Source organism: Dryobates pubescens, chromosome 29 (assembly GCF_014839835.1).
Source record: "Dryobates pubescens isolate bDryPub1 chromosome 29, bDryPub1.pri, whole genome shotgun sequence".
NCBI classification, from domain to species: Eukaryota; Metazoa; Chordata; class Aves; order Piciformes; family Picidae; genus Dryobates; species Dryobates pubescens.
Window position 1 is genome coordinate 12,024,595 of NC_071640.1, and position 21,671 is coordinate 12,046,265.

Here is a 21,671-nt window from a genome sequence, read left to right on the forward strand (position 1 = left end):
CCCTGCTCAGAACAAGGCTTTCCACCACCCAAGTGCTGCCTGTCACTCTGGGTCTCCTCAGGAGGAGCTGCTCTCCACACCACAAGCACTGCACTGGCACAGGATGGCCTGGCTTGGAAGGCATCTCAGTGATCATCTGCTCCAACCTCCCCCCCATGGGCAGGGATGCCTCCCCACTAGACCTGGCTGTTCAGTGCCTCATCCCAGCTGGCCTTGACCACCTCCACTGTCCCAAGTGTCTCCTCAAGGTCCCTCCTCTTTCACACAAGAAGCTACACACAGAGCTAGGCCTCTGCTCACAGCCCTTCCTCGATGTGCTGGGAAGCTCTGAGCAGCTGCTGGCTGGCTGGCTGGCTGCAGCAAGCAGCACAGACAAGCCTGGGCTGTGAGGGAAGGAGAACAGGCTTAAGAGACCAGCCATGAAACAGCAAGGCAGCCTGGCAGGGATTCAGCTGCAAGGTACAGAGAGCAGCCTTGGCCAGGCAGAGCTGTCCTGCTCTCCAGTGGTACAGGAAGGGAAAGCTAAGGAACTGTGCCTGAGCACAGCCCCCAGAGCAAAGGCTTTGCTCAGTGCTGGCAACAAACCACCAGAGTCCATCAGTGTCAGCCTTGAAAGACTCAGCAAGCTCAGTAAGACAACCTGGAGAGTGCCAAGGGAAACGAGAGGGGCCCTGAGCTCAGGAGGCTTGCCCACAGGGTGATCCTGGCCCCTCTCCCCTGGAGCACTCAATGCAAGTCTGCAGCTGCTCTTTCAGAGGGAGATCCAGCAGTGGGGGTCTCTGAAGGGGTCCCCAGGCTCATCTCCCACTTCCAGACATGCAGGATGTTGTCATAGAAAGAGCAAGTGGCCACAATGCTGACTGCCCTGGGGCTCTCTGAGGCCCTGGCTGCAGCCCCTGGGCCCGTGCCCTTGGGCCTCTCAGCTCCTGACTCACCCCCACTGGCTGAGCTGGGGTCTCCCCCTTGGCCAGGACCCCCAGCCAAGCCACAGCTGCCCTGCACAGCAGCACCCCCAGGCAGCTTGGCTCCCCTCTCTGCTTGGAGGGGCAAGGCAGGGCTCTCGCTCTCCTCATCCCAGATTACATCAAAAGTAGCTGTAGGAGATTCATAAACTATCTTCAGGTTCTGGACCTGCAAGTTCAGTCTCTCATCTGCTTCCTCTGATCTTCCACCAGGCTCCTCTGAGCACTGGCATGGAGCAGCAGCCTCCTGGGTGGCAGTCAAGGAGTCCCTTGGGCACAGCCTTGACCAGTCAGCCCCGTAGGCCAGGGAGTTGTGCAGGACATAGGAGGAGAGGATGATGCACTCCTCCATGTTCTCAGCTTCAAAACATGAAAAGCACCATCAGAGAGCCCCAGGATGGCTTGGCTTGCAAAAGCCCTCTTGAGATCACCCAGTCCAACCCTCAGCCCAACCCCACCGTGGCCACCAACCCATGGCCACACAGTTCTTGATCCCTTCCAGGGCTGGAGACTCCACCACCTCCCTGGGCAGCCTCTGCCAATCCCTGGCCACCCCTGCAGCAAATTGTTCATCTCCAACCTAACCCTCCCCTGGCACAAGTTCAGCACATTTCCTCTCCTTCTGTCACCTGAGACTAGGGAGAAGAGCCCAACCCCCAGCTCACCTCCCCTCAGGGAGCTGCAGAGAGCAATGAGGTCTCCCTCAGCCTCCTCCAGGCTGAACCCCCCCAGCTCCCTCAGCTGCTCCTCCCCAGCCCTGTTCTCCAGACCCTTCCCCAGCTTGGTTGCCCTTCCCTGGACCTGCTCCAGCCCCTCAGTGCCTTTGCTGTAGTGTGGGCCCCAACACTGCCTCCAGCACTCAAGCTGTGGCCTCCCCAGTGCAGAGTCCAGGGGAACAATCCCTGCCCTGCTCCTGCTGCCCACCACTGCTGATCCAGGCCAGGCTGCTGGGGCCCTTCTGGGGCCACCTGGGCTGGGGGCAGCAGGCTGTGCTCTGGAGCCCCTGCAGCCAGGCTGGGGGCAGCAGGCCGTGCTCTGGAGCCCCTGCAGCCAGGCTGGGGGCAGCAGGCTCAGAGCTGGAGCCCCTGCAGCCAGGCTGGGGGCAGCAGGCTGTGCTCTGGAGCCCCTGCAGCCAGGCTGGGGGCAGCAGGCTGTGCTCTGGAGCCCCTGCAGCCAGGCTGGGGGCAGCAGGCTGTGCTCTGGAGCCCCTGCAGCCAGGCTGGGGGCAGCAGGCTGTGCTCTGGAGCCCCTGCAGCCAGGCTGGGGGCAGCAGGCCGTGCTCTGGAGCCCCTGCAGCCAGGCTGGGGGCAGCAGGCCGTGCTCTGGAGCCCCTGCAGCCAGGCTGGGGGCAGCAGGCTGTGCTCTGGAGCCCCTGCAGCCAGGCTGGGGGCAGCAGGCTGTGCTCTGGAGCCCCTGCAGCCAGGCTGGGGGCAGCAGGCCGTGCTCTGGAGCCCCTGCAGCCAGGCTGGGGGCAGCAGGCTGTGCTCTGGAGCCCCTGCAGCCAGGCTGGGGGCAGCAGGCCGTGCTCTGGAGCCCCTGCAGCCAGGCTGGGGGCAGCAGGCCGTGCTCTGGAGCCCCTGCAGCCAGGCTGGGGGCAGCAGGCTGTGCTCTGGAGCCCCTGCAGCCAGGCTGGGGGCAGCAGGCTGTGTGCTGGAGCCCCTGCAGCCAGGCTGGGGGCAGCAGGCTGTGCTCTGGAGCCCCTGCAGCCAGGCTGGGGGCAGCAGGCTGTGCTCTGGAGCCCCTGCAGCCAGGCTGGGGGCAGCAGGCTGTGCTCTGGAGCCCCTGCAGCCAGGCTGGGGGCAGCAGGCTGTGCTCTGGAGCCCCTGCAGCCAGGCTGGGGGCAGCAGGCCGTGCTCTGGAGCCCCTGCAGCCAGGCTGGGGGCAGCAGGCTGTGAGCTGGAGCCCCTGCAGCCAGGCTGGGGGCAGCAGGCCGTGCTCTGGAGCCCCTGCAGCCAGGCTGGGGGCAGCAGGCTGTGCTCTGGAGCCCCTGCAGCCAGGCTGGGGGCAGCAGGCTGTGAGCTGGAGCCCCTGCAGCCAGGCTGGGGGCAGCAGGCCGTGCTCTGGAGCCCCTGCAGCCAGGCTGGGGGCAGCAGGCTGTGCTCTGGAGCCCCTGCAGCCAGGCTGGGGGCAGCAGGCTGTGTGCTGGAGCCCCTGCAGCCAGGCTGGGGGCAGCAGGCTGTGCTCTGGAGCCCCTGCAGCCAGGCTGGGGGCAGCAGGCTGTGCTCTGGAGCCCCTGCAGCCAGGCTGGGGGCAGCAGGCTCAGAGCTGGAGCCCCTGCAGCCAGGCTGGGGGCAGCAGGCTCAGAGCTGGAGCCCCTGCAGCCAGGCTGGGGGCAGCAGGCTCAGAGCTGGAGCCCCTGCAGCCAGGCTGGGGGCAGCAGGCTGTGCTCTGGAGCCCCTGCAGCCAGGCTGGGGGCAGCAGGCTGTGCTCTGGAGCCCCTGCAGCCAGGCTGGGGGCAGCAGGCTCAGAGCTGGAGCCCCTGCAGCCAGGCTGGGGGCAGCAGGCCGTGCTCTGGAGCCCCTGCAGCCAGGCTGGGGGCAGCAGGCCGTGCTCTGGAGCCCCTGCAGCCAGGCTGGGGGCAGCAGGCTCAGAGCTGGAGCCCCTGCAGCCAGGCTGGGGGCAGCAGGCTCAGAGCTGGAGCCCCTGCAGCCAGGCTGGGGGCAGCAGGCTCAGAGCTGGAGCCCCTGCAGCCAGGCTGGGGGCAGCAGGCTCAGAGCTGGAGCCCCTGCAGCCAGGCTGGGGGCAGCAGGCTGTGCTCTGGAGCCCCTGCAGCCAGGCTGGGGGCAGCAGGCTGTGCTCTGGAGCCCCTGCAGCCAGGCTGGGGGCAGCAGGCCGTGCTCTGGAGCCCCTGCAGCCAGGCTGGGGGCAGCAGGCCGTGCTCTGGAGCCCCTGCAGCCAGGCTGGGGGCAGCAGGCCGTGCTCTGGAGCCCCTGCAGCCAGGCTGGGGGCAGCAGGCTGTGCTCTGGAGCCCCTGCAGCCAGGCTGGGGGCAGCAGGGCAGCCCTGGGGCAGCTCTCTCCCACCCCGCACTCACCCATGCTGCCGCTGCAGTCCAGGATCTTGAAGCCACTCTGCATGCAGGCTGCCAGCAGCACAAAGTCACAGCTTGGATGCCACTTCAGCCTCCACACTCCACCCTCCACGTGGGTGTCTGCCAGGGGCTGCCTCATGTTCCTGGTGTCCCACAGCAGCACGTGCTCGTCGTAGCTGGGGACAGGGCGCAAGGGAAGAGGCAGCCGGGCTGAGCCGGCGTGCCAAGGAGAGAGGCCAGGCAGGGAGGGGGCCTGCAGGGCAGGGCTGCAGACACCACACCTGCAGCAGCATGCCTGAAGTACCAGGGGAGGCTGTGGAGTCATGCCATCAGTTTGGTTGGTCATCAAGCCCAACCATAACCCCAGCACTAGGTCACCACTAACCCACGGCCCTCAGCGCCACAGCCACGCAGCTCTGAACCCCCCCCAGGGATGGGGACTTCCCCCCTGCCCTGGGCAGCCTTTGGGGGAAGAAATTGTTTCTAAAGTCCAAGCTAAACCTCCCCTGGTATAAGTTGAGGCCACATCCTCTTGGCTGATTGCTTGTCACCTGGGAGTAGAGCCCAACCCCCATCTGGTTCCAGCCTCCCTTCAGGCAGTTGTAGAGAGCCAGAAGGTCTCTCCTCAGCCTCCTCCAGGCTGAACACCCCCAGCTCCCTCAGCTGCTCCTCCCCAGCCCTGTGCTCCAGACCCTTCCCCAGCTTGCTTGCTTTTCTCTGGCCCCCCTCCAGCCCCTCAATGTCCTTCTTGGAGCGAGGGGCCCAAGCCTGACCCCAACAGCCAAGCAGTGAGAAGGGATTTACCTGCCAGTGGCCAGCAGATTCTCCCTGTGGGGACTGCACTGGATGCTGCACACACCCATGGAGTGTCTGCAATGAGCAACAGGGAGAGGGGCATCAGACAGCAGTGTGGGAGCTCAGCAGGGAGTCCTCCTTGAATTTCAGCATTTGGGGGGGGTCACTTAAGATGTGGAGACTCCTCCTAAGCTCCACATCAAGGTGTCTCAGGAAGAACAGAATGAACCAGGTTGGAAAAGACCTCAGAGCTCATCCAGTCCAACCTCTCACCCAGCTCCATCTGATCAACTCAACCATGGCTCCAAGGGCCTCAGCCAGGCTCTGCCTAAACACCTCCAGGGATGGGGACTGCACCACCTCCCTGGGCAGCACATCCCCATGGCCAATCTCTCTTGCTGGGAAGAATTTCTTCCTAACATCCAGCCTAAACCTCCCCTGGCACAGCTTGAGACTGTGTCCTCTTGTTCTGGGGCTGGGTGCCTGGGAGAAGAGCACAACCCCCACCTGGCTCCAACCTCCCTGCAGGGAGTTGCAGAGAGCAAGAAGGTCTCCCCTGAGCCTCCTCTTCTGCAGGCTAAGCAACCCCAGCTCCCTCAGCCTCTCCTCCCAGGGCTGTGCTCCAGACCCCTCCCCAGCTTTGTTGCCCTTCTCTGGACACCTTCAAGTCTCTCAATGTCCTTCTTGACCTGAGGAGCCCAGAACTGGACACAGGACTCCAGGTGTGGCCTAAGCAGTGCTGGGCACAGGGCACAAGGACTTCCCTGCTCCTGCTGGCCACAGAGCAGAGACAACCAGGTGAACTCAAAGTGAGCTCCCAGAGCCAGAGCACCACCTGCAGAACCCAACAGCATTTCCAGATCCAAACTTCTCCTCACACAGCTCCTCAGCACCAACACTTCCTGGGACTGGCTGTAGCACAAAGTGGTGCTCAGGGCCTGTGAGTACTCCAGCACAGCAGCTCCATTCCCACGAGCCTTTACTCCCAGTATGAACATTTCCAGTCACAAGCCCCAGTGGATTTTCAAGCCACAGCTAGAATCTCACTGGGGAGCTGTGGGGATTGGTCCAATCACATTCCAAAAGGTAGCTGATGCCTCCAGAAGCAGCAGATTGCTTCCAGTGAGGCCAGAGGGACACAGGCAGCTCACTTTCACATACACAGACATTCCCCAATTAGAAGTGGAACTCAGCATCCTTCTGTGAGAAGCAACCAGCACCTTCATGGAGTCACAGCATGGCAGGGGCTGGAAGGGACCTCCAGAGATCATCCAGGCCAACCCCCTGCCAGAGCAGGGTCACTCAGGGCAGGGCACACAGCAACACAGCCAGGTGGGGCTTGAAAGTCTCCAGAGGAGACTCCACAAGCTCTCTGGGCAGCCTGCTCCAGGCCTCCAGCAGCCTCACACCAAAGAAGTTTCTCCTCATGTTGAGATGGAACCTCCTGGGTTCCAGCTTGTCCCTGTTGTTCCCTGTCCTGTCACTGGGCACCACCCAAAAGCCTGGCCCCTTCCTCCTGACCCCCAGCCCCCAGCTATTGATAGACATTGATCAGATCCCTCTCAGCCTTCTCTTCTCCAGACCAAACAGCCCCAGGGCTCTCAGCCTTCTTCCCAGGAGAGATGTTCCAGTCCCTTCATCATCCTCCTGGCTCTCCCTTGGACTCTCTCCAGCAGGTCTCTGTCTCTCCTGAACTGGGGAGCCCAGAGCTGGACACAGGATTGCAGCTGTGGTCTCAGCAGGGCAGAGCAGAGGGGGAGCAGAACCTCCCCAGCCCTGCTGGCCACACTTCCCTTCCTGCACCCCAGGATGCCCTTGGCTCTCTTGGCCACCAGGGCACATTGCTGTCCCATGCAGAACCTGCTGCCCACCAGCACTCCAAGGTCTTTCTCCATGGAGCTGCTTTGCAGCAGGACAACTTCTGCTCTGTGCTGGTGCCTGGTGTTACCCCTCCCCACATGAAGCACTTCACATTGTCCTTACTGAACCTCATGAGGTGGAAGCAAGCTGCTGGTTTGTTATGTTGAAGGACACAAGGAAGTTTCAACCTGAGGCTGTCCTCAGCAAAAAACATCTAATAGAGGCCTCCATGTCCCAGGGGAGGCAGGAACAGGACTCCACTGCCTGGCTGTGAGCTGCAGGGGCTGGGAAGGGGCACAGCAGCACCCTGTGTGCACAGGTGGGAGCTGCAGGGAGCAGCTGCAGCCCTGCCTTGCTTACCTCCTGCTGGTGAAGACTGGAGCCTCAGGACTGCACCTGGTGTCCCAGCCCTTGAGCAGGCTGTCATCTCCTCCTGCACAAAGACACAACCTGGTCACCCTGAGCACCACCCCACTGGCCAGCACAGGGCATGAAGGCCATGCAAGAGCCTCACAGCAGCTGCACAGGAACAGACTGAACCACCCAGGGCTACTAAATGTTTGGCAGCTGCAGGATCTCACAGCACATGCTGAAAGAAGTGGACAGGCTGGGAGAGCTGGGGCTGCTCAGCCTGGAGAGGAGAAGGCTCCAGGGAGCCCTCAGAGCTGCACTGCAGTATCTGAAGGGGACCTGCAGGCAGGCTGGGGAGGGACTGTTCAGAAGGGGCAGTGGGGATAGGCCAAGGGGCAGTGGGGATAGGCCAAGGGGCAGTGGGGATAGGCCAAGGGGCAGTGGGGATAGGCCAAGGGGCAGTGGGGACCGGCCAAGGGGCAGTGGGGACCGGCCAAGGGGCAGTGGGGACCGGCCAAGGGGCAGTGGGGACCGGCCAAGGGGCAGTGGTTTGAAACTGGAGCAGGGCAGAGTTAGGTTGGACACCAGGAGGAAGTTCTGCACAGTGAGGGTGATGAAACCCTGGGACAGGTTGCCCAGGGAGGTGGTAGAGGCCCTGTCCCTGAAGACATTCAAGCTGAGACTGGATGTGGCCCTGTGTGAGCAGCCTGCTGCAGTTGGAGGTGTCCCTGCTGCCTGCAGGGGGCTGGGCAGGATGACCTTCCAGGGTCCCTCCCAACCCAGTGCAGTCTGTGACTACCAGACAGCATCTGAGGCTCACAGAGGAGCCATTCATTAGCAACATCCTCACTGCCAAGCAAGAAAAGAATGAGAAGAGGGAAAGCCTGGACTCCAGCAGCTCTCTGCTCTCTCCTGCACACCACAAGGGCTTAACATCTTTTTTACCAGCAGCCAAAGCAGCATTTGAAAGCCATAGCTGCTCCTAACTCCAAGCACTCCCCACAATCAAGAAGCCTCTTCCCCACAGCAGATCCCCCAGCTCCTAGAAGGAGATGTGATGCAAGCAGCCAAAGTCAACCCTGGGAAACCAAAGCCCAAGGAATGCACATCCCTGAAGAAGCAGCCCCCTCCTCAGCAGCCCTGGAGGGCACTCCCAGCCCTTGCTGACCTGAATACACAATGTCAGTGTCCCAGTAATTGAAAGCAGCAATCCAGGCCTCGAATCTGTGAGCTTCCCACTGGTTCAGGACATGCACAGAAGGAGCAGACTCATCTATGGAGAAAAGATTGAGCTTCCCCTCTGAGTCACTGCTGATCACTCTCAAGGGACAGCCACTGCAGCAGAACACAGAGGAAACATCAGGAACCACTGAGGCTTCTGTCCTGAGCAGCTGGGAGATTCACAAATGGCTGCCAGAGGACAGAGAGACAGCACAAGGTAACAGCAGGAGTGTCTGATCCAACAGAACACTGGCAGCAACAGGCTGTGCAGGGGAAGAAAGAATGAGAAAGCCAGGGAGGGACTTCTGACAAGGCCTTGGAGAGCCAGGACAAGGGACAATGGCTTGGAGCTGGGAGAGAGGAGATTGGGACTGGGGATGAGGAAGGAATTCTTTGCAGTGAGGCTGGGGAGACTCTGGCACAGGCTGCCCAGGGAGGCTGTGGCTGCCTCCTGCCTGGAGGTGTTCCAGGCCAGGCTGGATGAGGCCTTGAGCAAGCTGTGCTGGGGGGAGGTGTCCCTGCCCATGGCAGGGGGTTGGAACTGGCTGATCCTTAAGGTCCCTTCCAGCCCAACCCATTCCATGGATCTGTGAAGGAATTCCCATATTGATTCTGTTCTGCCCAGCTCCAGCCCATCCCCTCTTAAAATCAGCTACACCACCCATGCCTCCCTGACCTGACAGAGGGAGAGCACCCTCCTGCTCACATGAGGGGAAGCAAGCCATCCTTGGGCCTTCCTTTCTGCTAGATGCAGAACATGCCCTGCCCCATGCTTGCTGGTACACATGAAGGGGGATTTTGTTTTCCCCCAGGTCAGGCTGACAAGGGCCTCCCAGAGTCTCTTCCCTCTCCTGGTCTGCAAAGCAGGAGGCTGAGGGCAGACCTCAGTGCAGAGGAGAGGAAGGAGCCATTTCCACATTGATTCTCTCCAAGCCATCTTTAAGCTCCCTCCACAAGCTGCTGTAGCTCTTAACTCCACACAAACACTTCAGCCACTCAAAGAGCAGCTGGAGGCAGTGGCTGCATCTGCATCCCACTCTGCTCTTTCCTCTTAGCAAAGGCAACAGAGGATGTGTCCCTGGCTCACCTGCTGCCAGCTCACCACAGCACAGCCTCCCATCTGCTGCTGCTTTACTCTCTCACACTGGCCCTGCTGTGCCTTCCCCCTCCTCTGCTGCCCTTGCTCTGGGAAAAGGAACTTCTAGAGAAGCTGCAGCTGAGACCAAGAAAGCCTTAAGCTACCTCACAAAAAGCCACCACAGGTCCATTATTAAATCCTCAGCCTGTGCATAGAATAAACCAGGTTGGAAGAGACCTTTGAGATCATCCAGTCCAACCTACCATCCAACACCATCTGATCAACTCAACCATGGCACCAAGGGCCTCAGCCAGGCTCTTCCTAAACACCTCCAGGGATGGGGACTCCACCACCTCCCTGGGCAGCACATTCCCATGGCCAATCTCTCTTGCTGGGAAGAATTTCTTCCTAACATCCAGCCTGAACCTCCCCTGCCACAGCTTGAGACTGTGTCCTCTTGTTCTGGTGCTGCTTGCCTGGCAGAAGAGCCCAACCCCCACCTGGCTACAACCTCCCTGCAGGGAGTAGGAGAGAGCAAGAAGGTCTCCCCTGAGCCTCCTCTTCTGCAGGCTAAGCAACCCCAGCTCCCTCAGCCTCTCCTCCCAGGGCTGTGCTCCAGACCCCTCCCCAGCTTTGTTGCCCTTCTCTGGACACCTTCCAGCATCTCAACATCTTTCCTGAACTGAGGAGCCCAGAGCTGGACACAGGGCTCAAGGTGTGGCCTGTGGCTGAGAGCTGTCACATGCAGCATGGCCTCCAGCACCTCCTCCTCTCCTGTCCTCACCATTGCTCTCGGCCTGTGGACCAGTCCAACGACAAGGCCAGGCGCTGCGCCCCCAGGTCAACCCTGAAGCATGGCTCCAACATGCAGCTGTTCTTCTACTGGAAAGAAAAGCAGTGGGTTAAGGCTGGCAAGGCAGCTGGCAAGCTGGCACCACCAGCAAGTGTGCAGATGACACCAAGCTGTGTGGTGCTGTCAACACAGCAGAGGGACAGGAGGGCATCCAGAGGGACCTGGACAGGCTGGCGAGGTGGTGCCCAGGTGAACCCTGTGGGTTCAACAAGAGCAAGCACAGGGCTCTGCACCTGGGCTGGAACAATCCTCACTCTCAATACAGAGGGAGGGAGGAGGTGATAGAAAGCAGCCCTGTGGAACAGGACTTGGGGTGCTGGTGGGTGAGAAGCTGGCCAGGAGCAGGCAGTGTGAGCTTGCAGCACAGAAGGCAAATCACATCCTGGGCTGCATCCAAAGATGTGCTGCCAGCACATCCAGAGAGGTGATTCTGCCACTTTGCTCTGCTCTGGGGAGACCTCACCTGGAGGTCTGGAGCCCTCAATACAGGAGGGGCATGGACCTGATGGAGAGGGTCCAGAGGAGGACCATGAAAATGCTCAGGGGGTTGGAGCAGCTGTGCTGTAAGGACAGGCTGAGGGAGCTGGGGGTGCTCAGCCTGGAGAGAAGGCTCTGAGAAGACCTAATACCTGCCAGTATCTGAAGGGGGCTACAAGAAGGATGCAGAGAGACTGCTTACAAAGGCTTGCAGGGACAGGACCAGGGGCAATGGCTTCAAACCAGGGCAGAGCAGATTTAGACTGGATGTTAGGAACAAGTTCTTTACTATGAGGGTGGTGGAACACTGGAACAGGCTGCCCAGGGAGGTGGTTGAGGCTCCATCCCTGGAGATATCCAAGGTGAGGCTCAGCAAGGCCCTGGGCAGCCTGCTCTAGTGCAGGATGTCCCTGCTGACTGTGGGGAGGTCAGACTGGATGAGCTCTGGAGGTCCCTTCCAGCCCAGCCCATTCTCTGGTTCTCTGACAGCAGGTACTAACACCCCCAGTACTGCTCACACCCACAGCAGCTGCTCTCCAGACTGATGAGCAGATCAGGTCCCACACTACAGAAGAGATCCCACAGAAACCTGCAGTCACTTAGTGCCAGCTGAAGGACAAACATCCACCCACAGGATCCCCTCTCTTCTGCTACCCATCTCCCACCACATCCCCCTCAGGCCTGGAGAAGTGATGGCCTGGCTGCTGAAGTCCCTTCCAGACTGGCTTCCACTTTCTCCACTCTGTGGGAATGGTTCTGGTGATTCCTCCCTCCTCTCACCTTCCACCTTCCTCCCTCCTCCCACCTTCCACCTTCCTCCCTCCTTCCACCTTCCTCCCTCCTCTCACCTTCCTCCCACCTTCCTCCCTCCTTCCACCTTCCTCCCTCCTCTCACCTTCCTCCCTCCTTCCTCCCTCCTCCCACCTTCCTCCCTCCTCCCTCCTTCCTCCCTCCTTCCACCTTCCTCCCTCCTCCCTCCTTCCACCTTCCTCCCTCCTCTCACCTTCCTCTCACCTTCCTCCCTCCTCCCACCTTCCTCCCTCCTTCCACCTTCCTCCCTCCTTCCTCCCTCCTTCCACCTTCCTCCCTCCTCCCTCCTTCCACCTTCCTCCCTCCTCCCTCCTTCCACCTTCCTCCCTCCTCTCACCTTCCTCTCACCTTCCTCCCTCCTCCCACCTTCCTCCCTCCTCCCACCTTCCTCCCTCCTCCCACCTTCTTCCCACCTTCCTCCCTCCTCCCACCTTCCTCCCACCTTCCTCCCTCCTCCCACCTTCCTCCCTCCTTCCTCCCTCCTCTCACCTTCCTCCCTCCTCCCACCTTCCTCCCTCCTCCCACCTTCCTCCCTCCTCTCACCAACCAGGGGAAGCCCCTCTCCAAAGTTCTTGCCTGGTTTTAACCCCTTTGCCCCTTCTGCTGTGTCCCCCCAGTGCATCCATAGCTATTCTGAAGTGCCAGTCTCCAGGGCTTGCTTCTGGTCTCCTCGTGCCCTCACTCCCCACACTCTGCAGGTGGGCAGAGCCCAGGCAGTCTCTGCTGCCACAACAAATTTGGGGGATTCAGGAGAAATATTATCAGAACCACAGAATGCACTGGGTTGGAAGGGACCCTCAAAGGTCAGCTTGTCCTACTCCCTGCAGTCAGCAGGGACACCTCCAACTGGGTCAGGCTGCCCAGGCCTAAAGAAGTATTTAAATGACAAAATCATAGAATCACAGAGCTGTCAGGGCTGGAAGGGACCTCAAGGCTCAGCCAGCTCCAACCCCCCTGCCATGGGCAGGGACACCTCACACTGCAGCAGGTTGCTCACAGCCACCTCCAGCCTGGCTGCAAACACCTCCAGGCAGGAGGCTTCCACCACCTCCCTGGGCAGCCTGTGCCAGGCTCTCACCACCCTCATGGGGAACAACTTCTTCCTGACATCCAATCTCAATCTCCCCACTTCTAGTTTTACTCCATCCCCCCCAGTCCTATCCCTCCCTGACACCCTCAAAAGTCCCTCCCCAGCTTTCTTGGAGCCCCCTTCAGATCCTGGAAGGCCACAATTAGGTCTCCTGGGAGCCTTCCCCTCTCCAGCCTGCACAACCCCAACTCTCTCAGTCTGCCTCCACAGCAGAGCAGCTCCAGCCCTCTGCTCCTCCTCTGGACACCTTCCAGCCCCTCCAGCTCCTTCCTGGAGCAGAGGAGATCAACTCATACTGCTTCCCTACGTGCCTCTGAGCGGTGCTGATCAATCCAGAGAGGTCTTAACTGTGGGTGAAGCACAGCCCCAGGCAGCAGAGGCTGTCACAGGCACCTACCTCGCTCCCAGTCAGGCGGCAGAACTCCACGGCGCCTGTCGAGTTGGCGATGCCAACCATGGGATGCTCTGCAACAGGAATGTGGCACCTGAAAGAATCAGGTCAAACAGGTCCTGAAGCTCTCGGTTTCCCTCTGCTTGAGGAGGAGAGCAAAGGCACAGCTTCTGCTGTGAGACCCACAAGGCACTTGACCACAACCAAAAAAGCTCACGAAGGAAAGCTAAGGCTCCTCAAGCGGCCACAAACCTGCGTGGAGGGAGCGACATAGAGGGGACAGCTCCTGTTGGTCAATAAATGAGGAGCACAGCCATGGACCTGCTGCTCCTAAGTAACCAGAAGAGCATAAGAGAAGTGAGCACAGCCTTTGTGCACTGGGGAATATGGACACAGCACTGGACTACTGCATCCAGCTCAGGAGCCCTCAGCACAAGCAGGGCAGGGAACTGTTGGTGGCCACGAAGATGATCAGAGGGCTGCAGAACCTCCCCTGTGGGGACAGGCTGGGAGGGTTGAGGATGCCCAGTCTGGAGAAGGCTCCAGAGAGACCTCAGAGCAGCCTTCCAGTACCTGAAGGGGCTACAGGAGAGGTGGGCAGGGACTACTGACAAAGGGCTGGGAGTGACAGAATGAGGAACAATGGCTTTGAGCTGGGAGAGAGGAGACTAAGGCTGGAGATGAGGAAGAAATTGTTGAGAGTGAGGCTGGGGAGACTCTGGCACAGGCTGCCCAGGGAGGCTGTGGCTGCCCTCTCCCTGGAGGTGTTCAAGACCAGGCAGGATGAGGCCTTGAGCAAGCTGGGCCAGTGAAAGGTGTCCCTGCCCAAGGCAGGGGGATTTGAACTGGTTGATGTTGAAGGTCCCTTCCAACCCAAACCATTCCCTGATCTCCCTCCAAGAAGCCAGGCACAGTCAGCATTGCTGATGCTGCCACACCAACAGCTAACAAAGACGCCCAGAAGAGCAGACCAGGCTGCTGTGGGCTCCAAACCTCCGGAGCCCAGCATTACCACTTGATGTCCAGGATGGCAGCAGTGTCAATCCTCTGGATTTCGGTCAGTGGGCTGTAAGGCTGCTCCTCGTTGTAGTGATAGAGGTAGAGGCGCCCGGTCCGCTCACAGGCAGCGCTGCCGCCTCGGGAGTCAGCCTGCAGCGAGAAATGGGAGCGCAGCGAGGAGGTTCAGCAGCGTTTGTACCTCCCCAGATCCCTCCCCACCCGAGACCTCGCCAGGAGCAGCCGGCAGCAGCACAGCAGAGGGATCCCACTGGCCAAGTGCCCCCACGGAGCCGCCGCAGCCCCCCCAGAGCCAGCCAGGCTCCCCCGCGGGGTCCATCCAGCCCCACACGCCGCAGCCCCCCCAGAGCCAGCCAGGCTCCCCCGCGGGGTCCATCCAGCCCCACACGCCGCAGCCCCCCCAGAGCCAGCCAGGCTCCCCCGCGGGGTCCATCCAGCCCCACACGCCGCAGCCCCCCCAGAGCCAGCCAGGCTCCCCCGCGGGGTCCATCCAGCCCCACACGCCGCAGCCCCCCCAGAGCCAGCCAGGCTCCCCCGCGGGGTCCATCCAGCCCCACACGCCGCGGCCACCCCAGAGCCAGGCAGGCTCCCCCGCGGGGTCCATCCAGCCCCACACGCCGCAGCCCCCCCAGAGCCAGCCAGGCTCCCCCGCGGGGTCCATCCAGCCCCACACGCCGCGGCCACCCCAAGGCACATGGCACGGAGGCACTGCCGGCGCCGGGCAGGGCTGGGGCGGTGCGCGAAGGCCGGGAAAGCACCCCCGGGTCCGGCCAAGCCGCCCGAGGGCACCCCCGGCCCGGCCGAAAGGCAAAGCCTCGCCGCGCCCGGGCGGGGCAGAAGCGAGCGGCGGAGCGGCGCCGGGCGGGCAGGCTCACCGGGCGCAGGTGGTAGGTGCCGCAGGCCAGGATGCTGTGCCAGCCCTCCACCGGGCACCACTCCACGGCGTCGGCGCTGAACTCCGTGTCCACCACCTGCAGCGTCCGCGTCCGGCACGGCGCCGCCATCTCAGGGCGGGCTCATGCCGCGGGCACGGCGGCGCCGGGCAGCGCAGCGCCGGGCAGCGGAACCGCCGCACGTCTGCTTCCCGGTCAGGGGCGGCGCGGGGCGGGCTCGGCGCGGCTCGGCTCGGCTCGGCGCGGCTCGGCTCGGCTCGGCTCGGCTCGGCTCGGCTCGGCTCGGCGCGGCTCGGCTCGGCTCGGCGCGGCTCGGCTCGGCTCGGCTCGGCTCGGCTCGGCTCGGCGCGGCTCGGCTCGGCTCGGGCTCGGCTCGGCTCGGCGCGGCTCGGCGCGGCTCGGCTCGGCTCGGCTCGGCTCGGGCTCGGCTCGGCTCGGCCTCGGCTCGGCTCGGCTCGGCTCGGCTCGGCTCGGCGCGGCTCGGCGCGGCTCGGCTCGGCTCGGCTCGGCTCGGCTCGGGCTCGGCTCGGCTCGGCCTCGGCTCGGCTCGGGCTCGGCTCGGCTCGGCTCGGCTCGGCTCGGCGCGGCTCGGCGCGGCTCGGCTCGGCTCGGCTCGGCTCGGGCTCGGCTCGGCTCGGCTCGGCCTCGGCTCGGCTCGGCTCGGCTCGGCTCGGCTCGGCTCGGCTCGGCTCGGCTCGGCGCGGCGCGGCTCGGCTCGGCTCGGCTCGGCTCGGCTCGGCTCGGCTCGGCTCGGCTCGGCTCGGGCTCGGCTCGCCTCGGCTCGGGCTGCCGGCGGCTCCGCGGCCGCTGCTGCCCCGGCCCGGGCCGCCCAGCCGGAGCGGGCTGAGGCCGCGCCGCTGCCCGGCATGGAGGAGCTGCCAGGTGGCCGTGGCCGGGCTTGTGGGCAGCAGAAGGTCTGGGCCGTGCCGAGCTCCGTCCCCAGCTGCCCTCGGGCGAGGGAGCCTGCCGTGAGCTCGCTCTGTTCAATCGCAGCCCAGCATCACCCCCCGCATGCTGCGGAAAGGAGCCTGCAGCTCAGACCTCGGAGAGGTGCCAGGGTGCTGCTCCTTAGAGACAACCCAGCATCGGTGTCCCGGTGGCATCTGCCCTCTGCCACTTCTGAAGACTTTCCTCATATCCCTGTAACTCCGTTTTCCAGATCAGAGACCTCTGAGGAGCAAAGGCTGAGAGCCCTGGGGCTGTTGCACCTGGAGAAGAGCAGCCCCAGAGGGGATCTGGGCAATGCTCAGCAAGAACGAAAGGCTGGGGGGCAAGAGGATGGGGCCAGTGCCAGGACAAGGGCAGAGGGCACAAACTGGAACCCAGGAGGTTGCATCTGAATAGGAGGAGAAACTTCTTTGGTGTGAGGCTGCTGGAGGCCTGGAGCAGGCTGCCCAGAGAGGCTGTGGAGTCTCCTCTGGAGAGCTTCCAGCCCCCTTGGCCATTGTGATCCTGAGCAAGCTGCTGTGGGTGCCCTGCTTTAGTAAGGGGGTTGGACTGGGTGGTCTCCAGAGGTCCCTTCCAACCCTCACCATTCTGTGGCACACATAGCTGTGCCTTTGCAGAAGCTGTCCCAGCCCACAGGGGGATTCTGGTTCCTGCCCTGCGCCTTCCCCCTTTCCTCGCAGTCCTTTCCAAGACGGAGGGCGAGATCTGCACGCTCAGGATGCAGCTCACAGCCAGCTGATGCCATGATGCTGGGCTCCGCTCTCCTGTCCTTCCCTTGAGCCTTCTTTGCTTGCTCCCCAGGCAGCAATGTCTGCAGGCCTGTTTCACAACCCAAAGGACTCAATGCTTAGTGAAAACAGTCAGCCAGGGGCTCATCTTCTGATGGCTTCCCACAAGCTAACACCACATTTATTGACACTGAACTTCATCTGCCAGTCTCTCTTGTAAGACCCTCCTGCAATTCTTCACTCAGCCTGTATTATATCCTTAGAATCACAATGAATTATGTCAGCCAGTGGATGTTGTCACCCTCCTGCTTCACTACTTCTCCTCAATTCTCTTTCAACACATTTGGCACCCAACTGTTGACTTCCCTCCACCACCAAACCCTTTAACTCTTCCTTTCCTGTCTCTGACACAGTTGTTTGTCCACGTGGTGACAGCCCCTGTTTTCCCTTTCTTCATTACATGCCTGGAGCAAAAACCATGATGGAGTAAAACCATGATGGAGTTTGGAGGCACAAGTGGACAGCAGATCCTCAAGCAGCTTCCCAGGCATCACAGCTTAGAGAAAGATGGCTGAAAAGGGGGTGTGGAGGTGCAGAACTCTGCTCCAAACCCACTGCTCTCATTCTCTCTCCATACACTTCCCAGCCCAGCAAGCATGCCCACATTACTCCCCAGAAGTCCCCTGCAGCTCCTCTTCCAAACAGATGTTTCTATCTAGGAAACCTCATTCATTAGGCCTTGCTTTGGTGCCAGGTGATTCAGGGGTGTGTGCAAACAAAGAGCACTTCCTGCTTCAGAGAACCAAGGCATCAAAGACAGAGGTACAGGAAAGAGATGGAGAGTGTCTCCATGAGCATAAAGGAGTTGGCTCCTTGGAAACACCTTAGATGGAGAGTGTCTCCATGAGCATAGAGGAGTTGGCTCCTTGGAAACACCTTAGATGGAGAGTGTCTCCATGAGCATAGAGGAGTTGGCTCCTTGGAAACACCTTAGATGCAGAGTGTCTCCATGAGCATAGAGGAGTTGGCTCCTTGGAAACACCTTAGGATGGAGAGTGTCTCCATGAGCATAGAGGAGTTGGCTCCTTGGAAACACCTTAGGATGGAGAGTGTCTCCATGAGCATAGAGGAGTTGGCTCCTTGGAAACATTTAGATGGAGAGTGTCTCCATGAGAAGAGTACTGCAGAGGCCTGCTGCAAGAACATGGCCCATGTGAGGGCAGCCATGTTAGCCTGCTTTAAGAGGGGAAAGGAGGCTACTTCTGAGAGCTTCATCCTCTGAAGGGCCATACAGGTCATAAGAAGCAGGGCTGCCATGGCCAAGTGTAGCTGGTTCCCCTCAGACACACCTCACACAAAGGGAAGACCTCCAAGTTACAGCTGTGGCAGATCTTGGCTCAGCCAACCTCCCACAGCAATGAGCAAGTTCTGCAGGTGGGGACATGTCTGCTGCAGTCCCTGGGACCTTTCTGAGAGCCACAGTCCCTGCAGCCACTTCCCTCCTCTGGCACAAGGGCAGCCTGGACTCAAAAGGTACAGGCTGAAGGCAGAACCTGGGCAGCCTCACCAAGCCCCCTCTGGAGGCCACTTCTCATTGGGCTGATGGTCTAACAGACCTACAACTAGGGATCATCTTCCCTCCCTGCCTGCTTCACCCCTGACCCCCACCCCCTACCCTACCTCATTCACTGGGATCAGGATTGCCCTAAGCACCTAGTTTTGGGGACTCCTGACCTGGAGCCTCACCTTTCTGCTGCTCTGTTGCCCCATGCAGTCTTAGTCCTCACTGCAGCAGCACAGCACAGATGAGGACTGAGGCTTCTCCCTGCTCAGGGCTGCAGAAGTGTTTAACCCCTGCACTTCAGGCTGGTGACCCTGGGGGTAAAAGAAGGGAAAAGAGGGACTGAAAAAGGTGAGCAAAGAGCCAACATTTCTGCCCTTTCCCCTGGATTACCTCAAACAACAAACAAGGAAATCCTTCTGTCCTGTTTTCTGTCCATCCAAAGCAGTTCAATGTTTCCCCTTTAAGGGGAAAAAAAAAATTGATTAGGTTCTGCTCAGCTCCTTCCTACTTCAGGACATTTTAGGCTGCCTAAAAAACTTTCAGTATGGCCAGGAGCTAGGAGCTGCAGCTTGCCAGGGTGCCCACCAAGGGCATTCCCAGCAGGGAGCTTCAGGAGCTCTTTGTTATTTCCTAAGATGCTTCAAGCCAAAAACCTCTCCCAAATGTTAATTATTAAGAACTTCCTGTGCAGATATTGGGAACTGAACATTGGAAGTCCCCAGCAGCTCCCTTTCCTACCCAACTGAATGCAGACAAGCCCAGCGCTGCAGCCTGAGGTGGCAAAGGGCTGGGAAGGGTTAGATTCTTACAGCTTTGTACTAAAAATATTAGAACTAAATTCTTATTTCAGTGAAGGACTCCAAGAAGGGCTCTGCCTCGAGCACTGTGGAGTAAGGCTACCACCTGGCACTGAAATGATCCATTCAGTTCCTCAGGAAAAGGCCTTGAGGGTGCTGGGGGAGGAGAAGCTCAGCAGAAGCCAGCAGGGAGCACTTGCAGCCCAGAGAGCCAAGCAGAGCCTGGGCTGCAGCAAGAGAAGTGTGGCCAGCAGGGCCAGGGAGGGGATTCTGCCCCTCTGCTCCACTCTGCTGAGACCACAGCTGCAGCTCTGGGGCCAGCTCTGGAGCCTCTGCTCCAGGAAGGATCTGGAGGTGCTGGAAGGTGTCCAGAGAAGGGCCATGAGGAGGAGCAGAGGGCTGGAGCTGCTCTGCTCTGGAGACAGCCTGAGAGAGTTGGGGTTGTGCAGGCTGGAGAGGAGAAGGCTCCAAGAGGACCTAATTGTGGCCTTCCAGGATCTGAAGAGGGCTACAAGAAAGCTGGGGAGGGACTTTTGAGGGTGTCAGGGAGGGATAGGACTGGGGGGGATGGAGCAATACAAGAAATGGAGAGATTGAGATTGGATGTTAGGAAGAAGTTGTTCCCCATGAGGGTGGTGAGAGCCTGGCACAGGTTGCCCAGGGAGGTGGTGGCAGCCTCCTGCCTGGAGGTGTTTGCAGCCAGGCTGGAGGTGGCTGTGAGCAACCTGCTGCAGTGTGAGGTGTCCCTGCCCATGGCAGGGGGGTTGGAACTGGCTGAGCCTTGGGGTCCCTTCCAACCCTGACAGTTCTGTGAGTCTGTGAACCACCACTGCTGTTCCTTGCACAGGTAAGGTAAAAAGGGAGAAAGCAAAAGCATTCAGACTGTGCACAATGGCTGAAAAGAAGCCCAGGGATGTGCTCTGCAGGACAAATCCTCTCCCTGCAGTACTTTGACTCATTACTGTATAAAAAAACCCCTGAAAGGTGAGGCTTGGGCTGAGGACCTCTCATCAAAAACTGTCTAACTACCCCAAATGCCAAATGTTAGCTCTTTGAAACAGCTCACACTGGCTGTCTATGGAGAAGCCATCAAGGCTGCCATATTGCCACAGCTGAGGACCTGAGCTCCCCCACAACAGATTTACACAGCAACTTTCACCCCAAGAAAGCCAAATCAGCTCAAAAACCAGATCAAGCAGGGACCCCCAGCAGGCCCTCTCTGAAGGCAGCCACAGGCCCCAGATGCTCCCTACCCTGTGCTCCACTTACTGCTGCACTGCTTCCTGCTGAGCATTCCCAACAGCTTCTGCTGCACTGCTCCCTGCTGAGCATTCCCAACAGTTTCTGCTGCACTGCTTCCTGCTGAGCATTCCCAACAGCTTCTGCTGCACTGCTTCCTGCTGAGCATTCCCAACAGCTTCTGCTGCACTGCTTCCTGCTGAGCATTCCCAACAGCTTCTGCTGCACTGCTCCCTGCTGAGCATTCCCAACAGCTTCTGCTGCACTGCTCCCTGCTGAGCATTCCCAACAGCTTCTGCTGCACTGCTTCCTGCTGAGCATTCCCAACAGCTTCTGCTGCACTGCTGCCTACTGAGCATTCCCAACAGCTTCTGCTGCACTGCTCCCTGCTGAGCATTCCCAACAGCTTCTGCTGCACTGCTTCCTGCTGAGCATTCCCAACAGCTTCTGCTGCACTGCTTCCTGCTGAGCATTCCCAACAGCTTCTGCTGCACTGCTTCCTGCTGAGCATTCCCAACAGCTTCTGCTGCACTGCTCCCTACTGAGCATTCCCAACAGCTTCTGCTGCACTGCTCCCTGCTGAGCATTCCCAACAGCTTCTGCTGCACTGCTTCCTGCTGAGCATTCCCAACAGCTTCTGCTGCACTGCTCCCTGCTGAGCATTCCCAACAGCTTCTGCTGCACTGCTTCCTGCTGAGCATTCCCAACAGCTTCTGCTGCACTGCTTCCTGCTGAGCATTCCCAACAGCTTCTGCTGCACTGCTTCCTGCTGAGCATTCCCAACAGTTTCTGCTGCACTGCTTCCTGCTGAGCATTCCCAACAGTTTCTGCTGCACTGCTTCCTGCTGAGCATTCCCAACAGCTTCTGCTGCACTGCTTCCTACTGAGCTTCTCCAACAGCTTCTGCTGCACTGCTCCCTGCTGAGCATTCCCAACAGCTTCTGCTGCACTGCTTCCTACTGAGCATTCCCAACAGCTTCTGCTGCACTGCTCCCTGCTGAGCATTCCCAACAGCTTCTGCTGCACTGCTTCCTACTGAGCATTCCCAACAGCTTCTGCTGCACTGCTTCCTGCTGAGCATTCCCAACAGTTTCTGCTGCACTGCTTCCTGCTGAGCATTCCCAACAGCTTCTGCTGCACTGCTTCCTGCTGAGCATTCCCAACAGCTTCTGCTGCACTGCTTCCTGCTGAGCATTCCCAACAGCTTCTGCTGCACTGCTTCCTACTGAGCTTCTCCAACAGCTTCTGCTGCACTGCTCCCTGCTGAGCATTCCCAACAGCTTCTGCTGCACTGCTTCCTGCTGAGCATTCCCAACAGCTTCTGCTGCACTGCTTCCTACTGAGCTTCTCCAACAGCTTCTGCTGCACTGCTCCCTACTGAGCATTCCCAACAGCTTCTGCTGCACTGCTCCCTACTGAGCATTCCCAACAGCTTCTGCTGCACTGCTTCCTGCTGAGCATTCCCAACAGCTTCTGCTGCACTGCTTCCTGCTGAGCATTCCCAACAGCTTCTGCTGCACTGCTTCCTGCTGAGCATTCCCAACAGCTTCTGCTGCACTGCTCCCTG

General features: G+C 60.2%; 1 protein-coding gene across 1 annotated transcript; it reads right to left on the bottom strand.

Moving 5' to 3' along the window:
- Positions 1 to 385: 385 nt before the first annotated feature.
- DPH7 (diphthamide biosynthesis 7) lies at positions 386 to 14,944 on the bottom strand. Its single transcript, XM_054174527.1, has 9 exons — positions 14,811 to 14,944; positions 13,931 to 14,067; positions 12,925 to 13,012; positions 10,082 to 10,176; positions 8,167 to 8,333; positions 7,008 to 7,080; positions 4,797 to 4,862; positions 3,996 to 4,168; positions 386 to 1,322 (listed from the first exon to the last, which is right to left on the bottom strand). Exons 1-9 carry the CDS (start codon positions 14,937 to 14,939, stop codon positions 727 to 729), a joined length of 1,524 nt encoding a protein of 507 aa, XP_054030502.1. The 5' UTR covers positions 14,940 to 14,944; the 3' UTR covers positions 386 to 726.
- Between the last annotated feature and the right edge of the window lie 6,727 nt (positions 14,945 to 21,671).

Bases quoted from the DNA above. Each gene is read 5' to 3' on its own strand.
- DPH7 (XM_054174527.1), bottom strand. From the start codon at position 14,939: ATGGCGGCGCCGTGCCGGACGCGGACGCTGCAGGTGGTGGACACGGAG. The intron at 14,068-14,810 runs GTGAGCCTGCCC...TTCTCGCTGCAG, and splicing joins GCACCTACCACCTGCGCCCG to GCTGACTCCCGAGGCGGCAG. The intron at 4,863-7,007 runs GTAAGCAAGGCA...TGCTCATTGCAG, and splicing joins CCAGTCTTCACCAGCAGGAG to ACACTCCATGGGTGTGTGCA.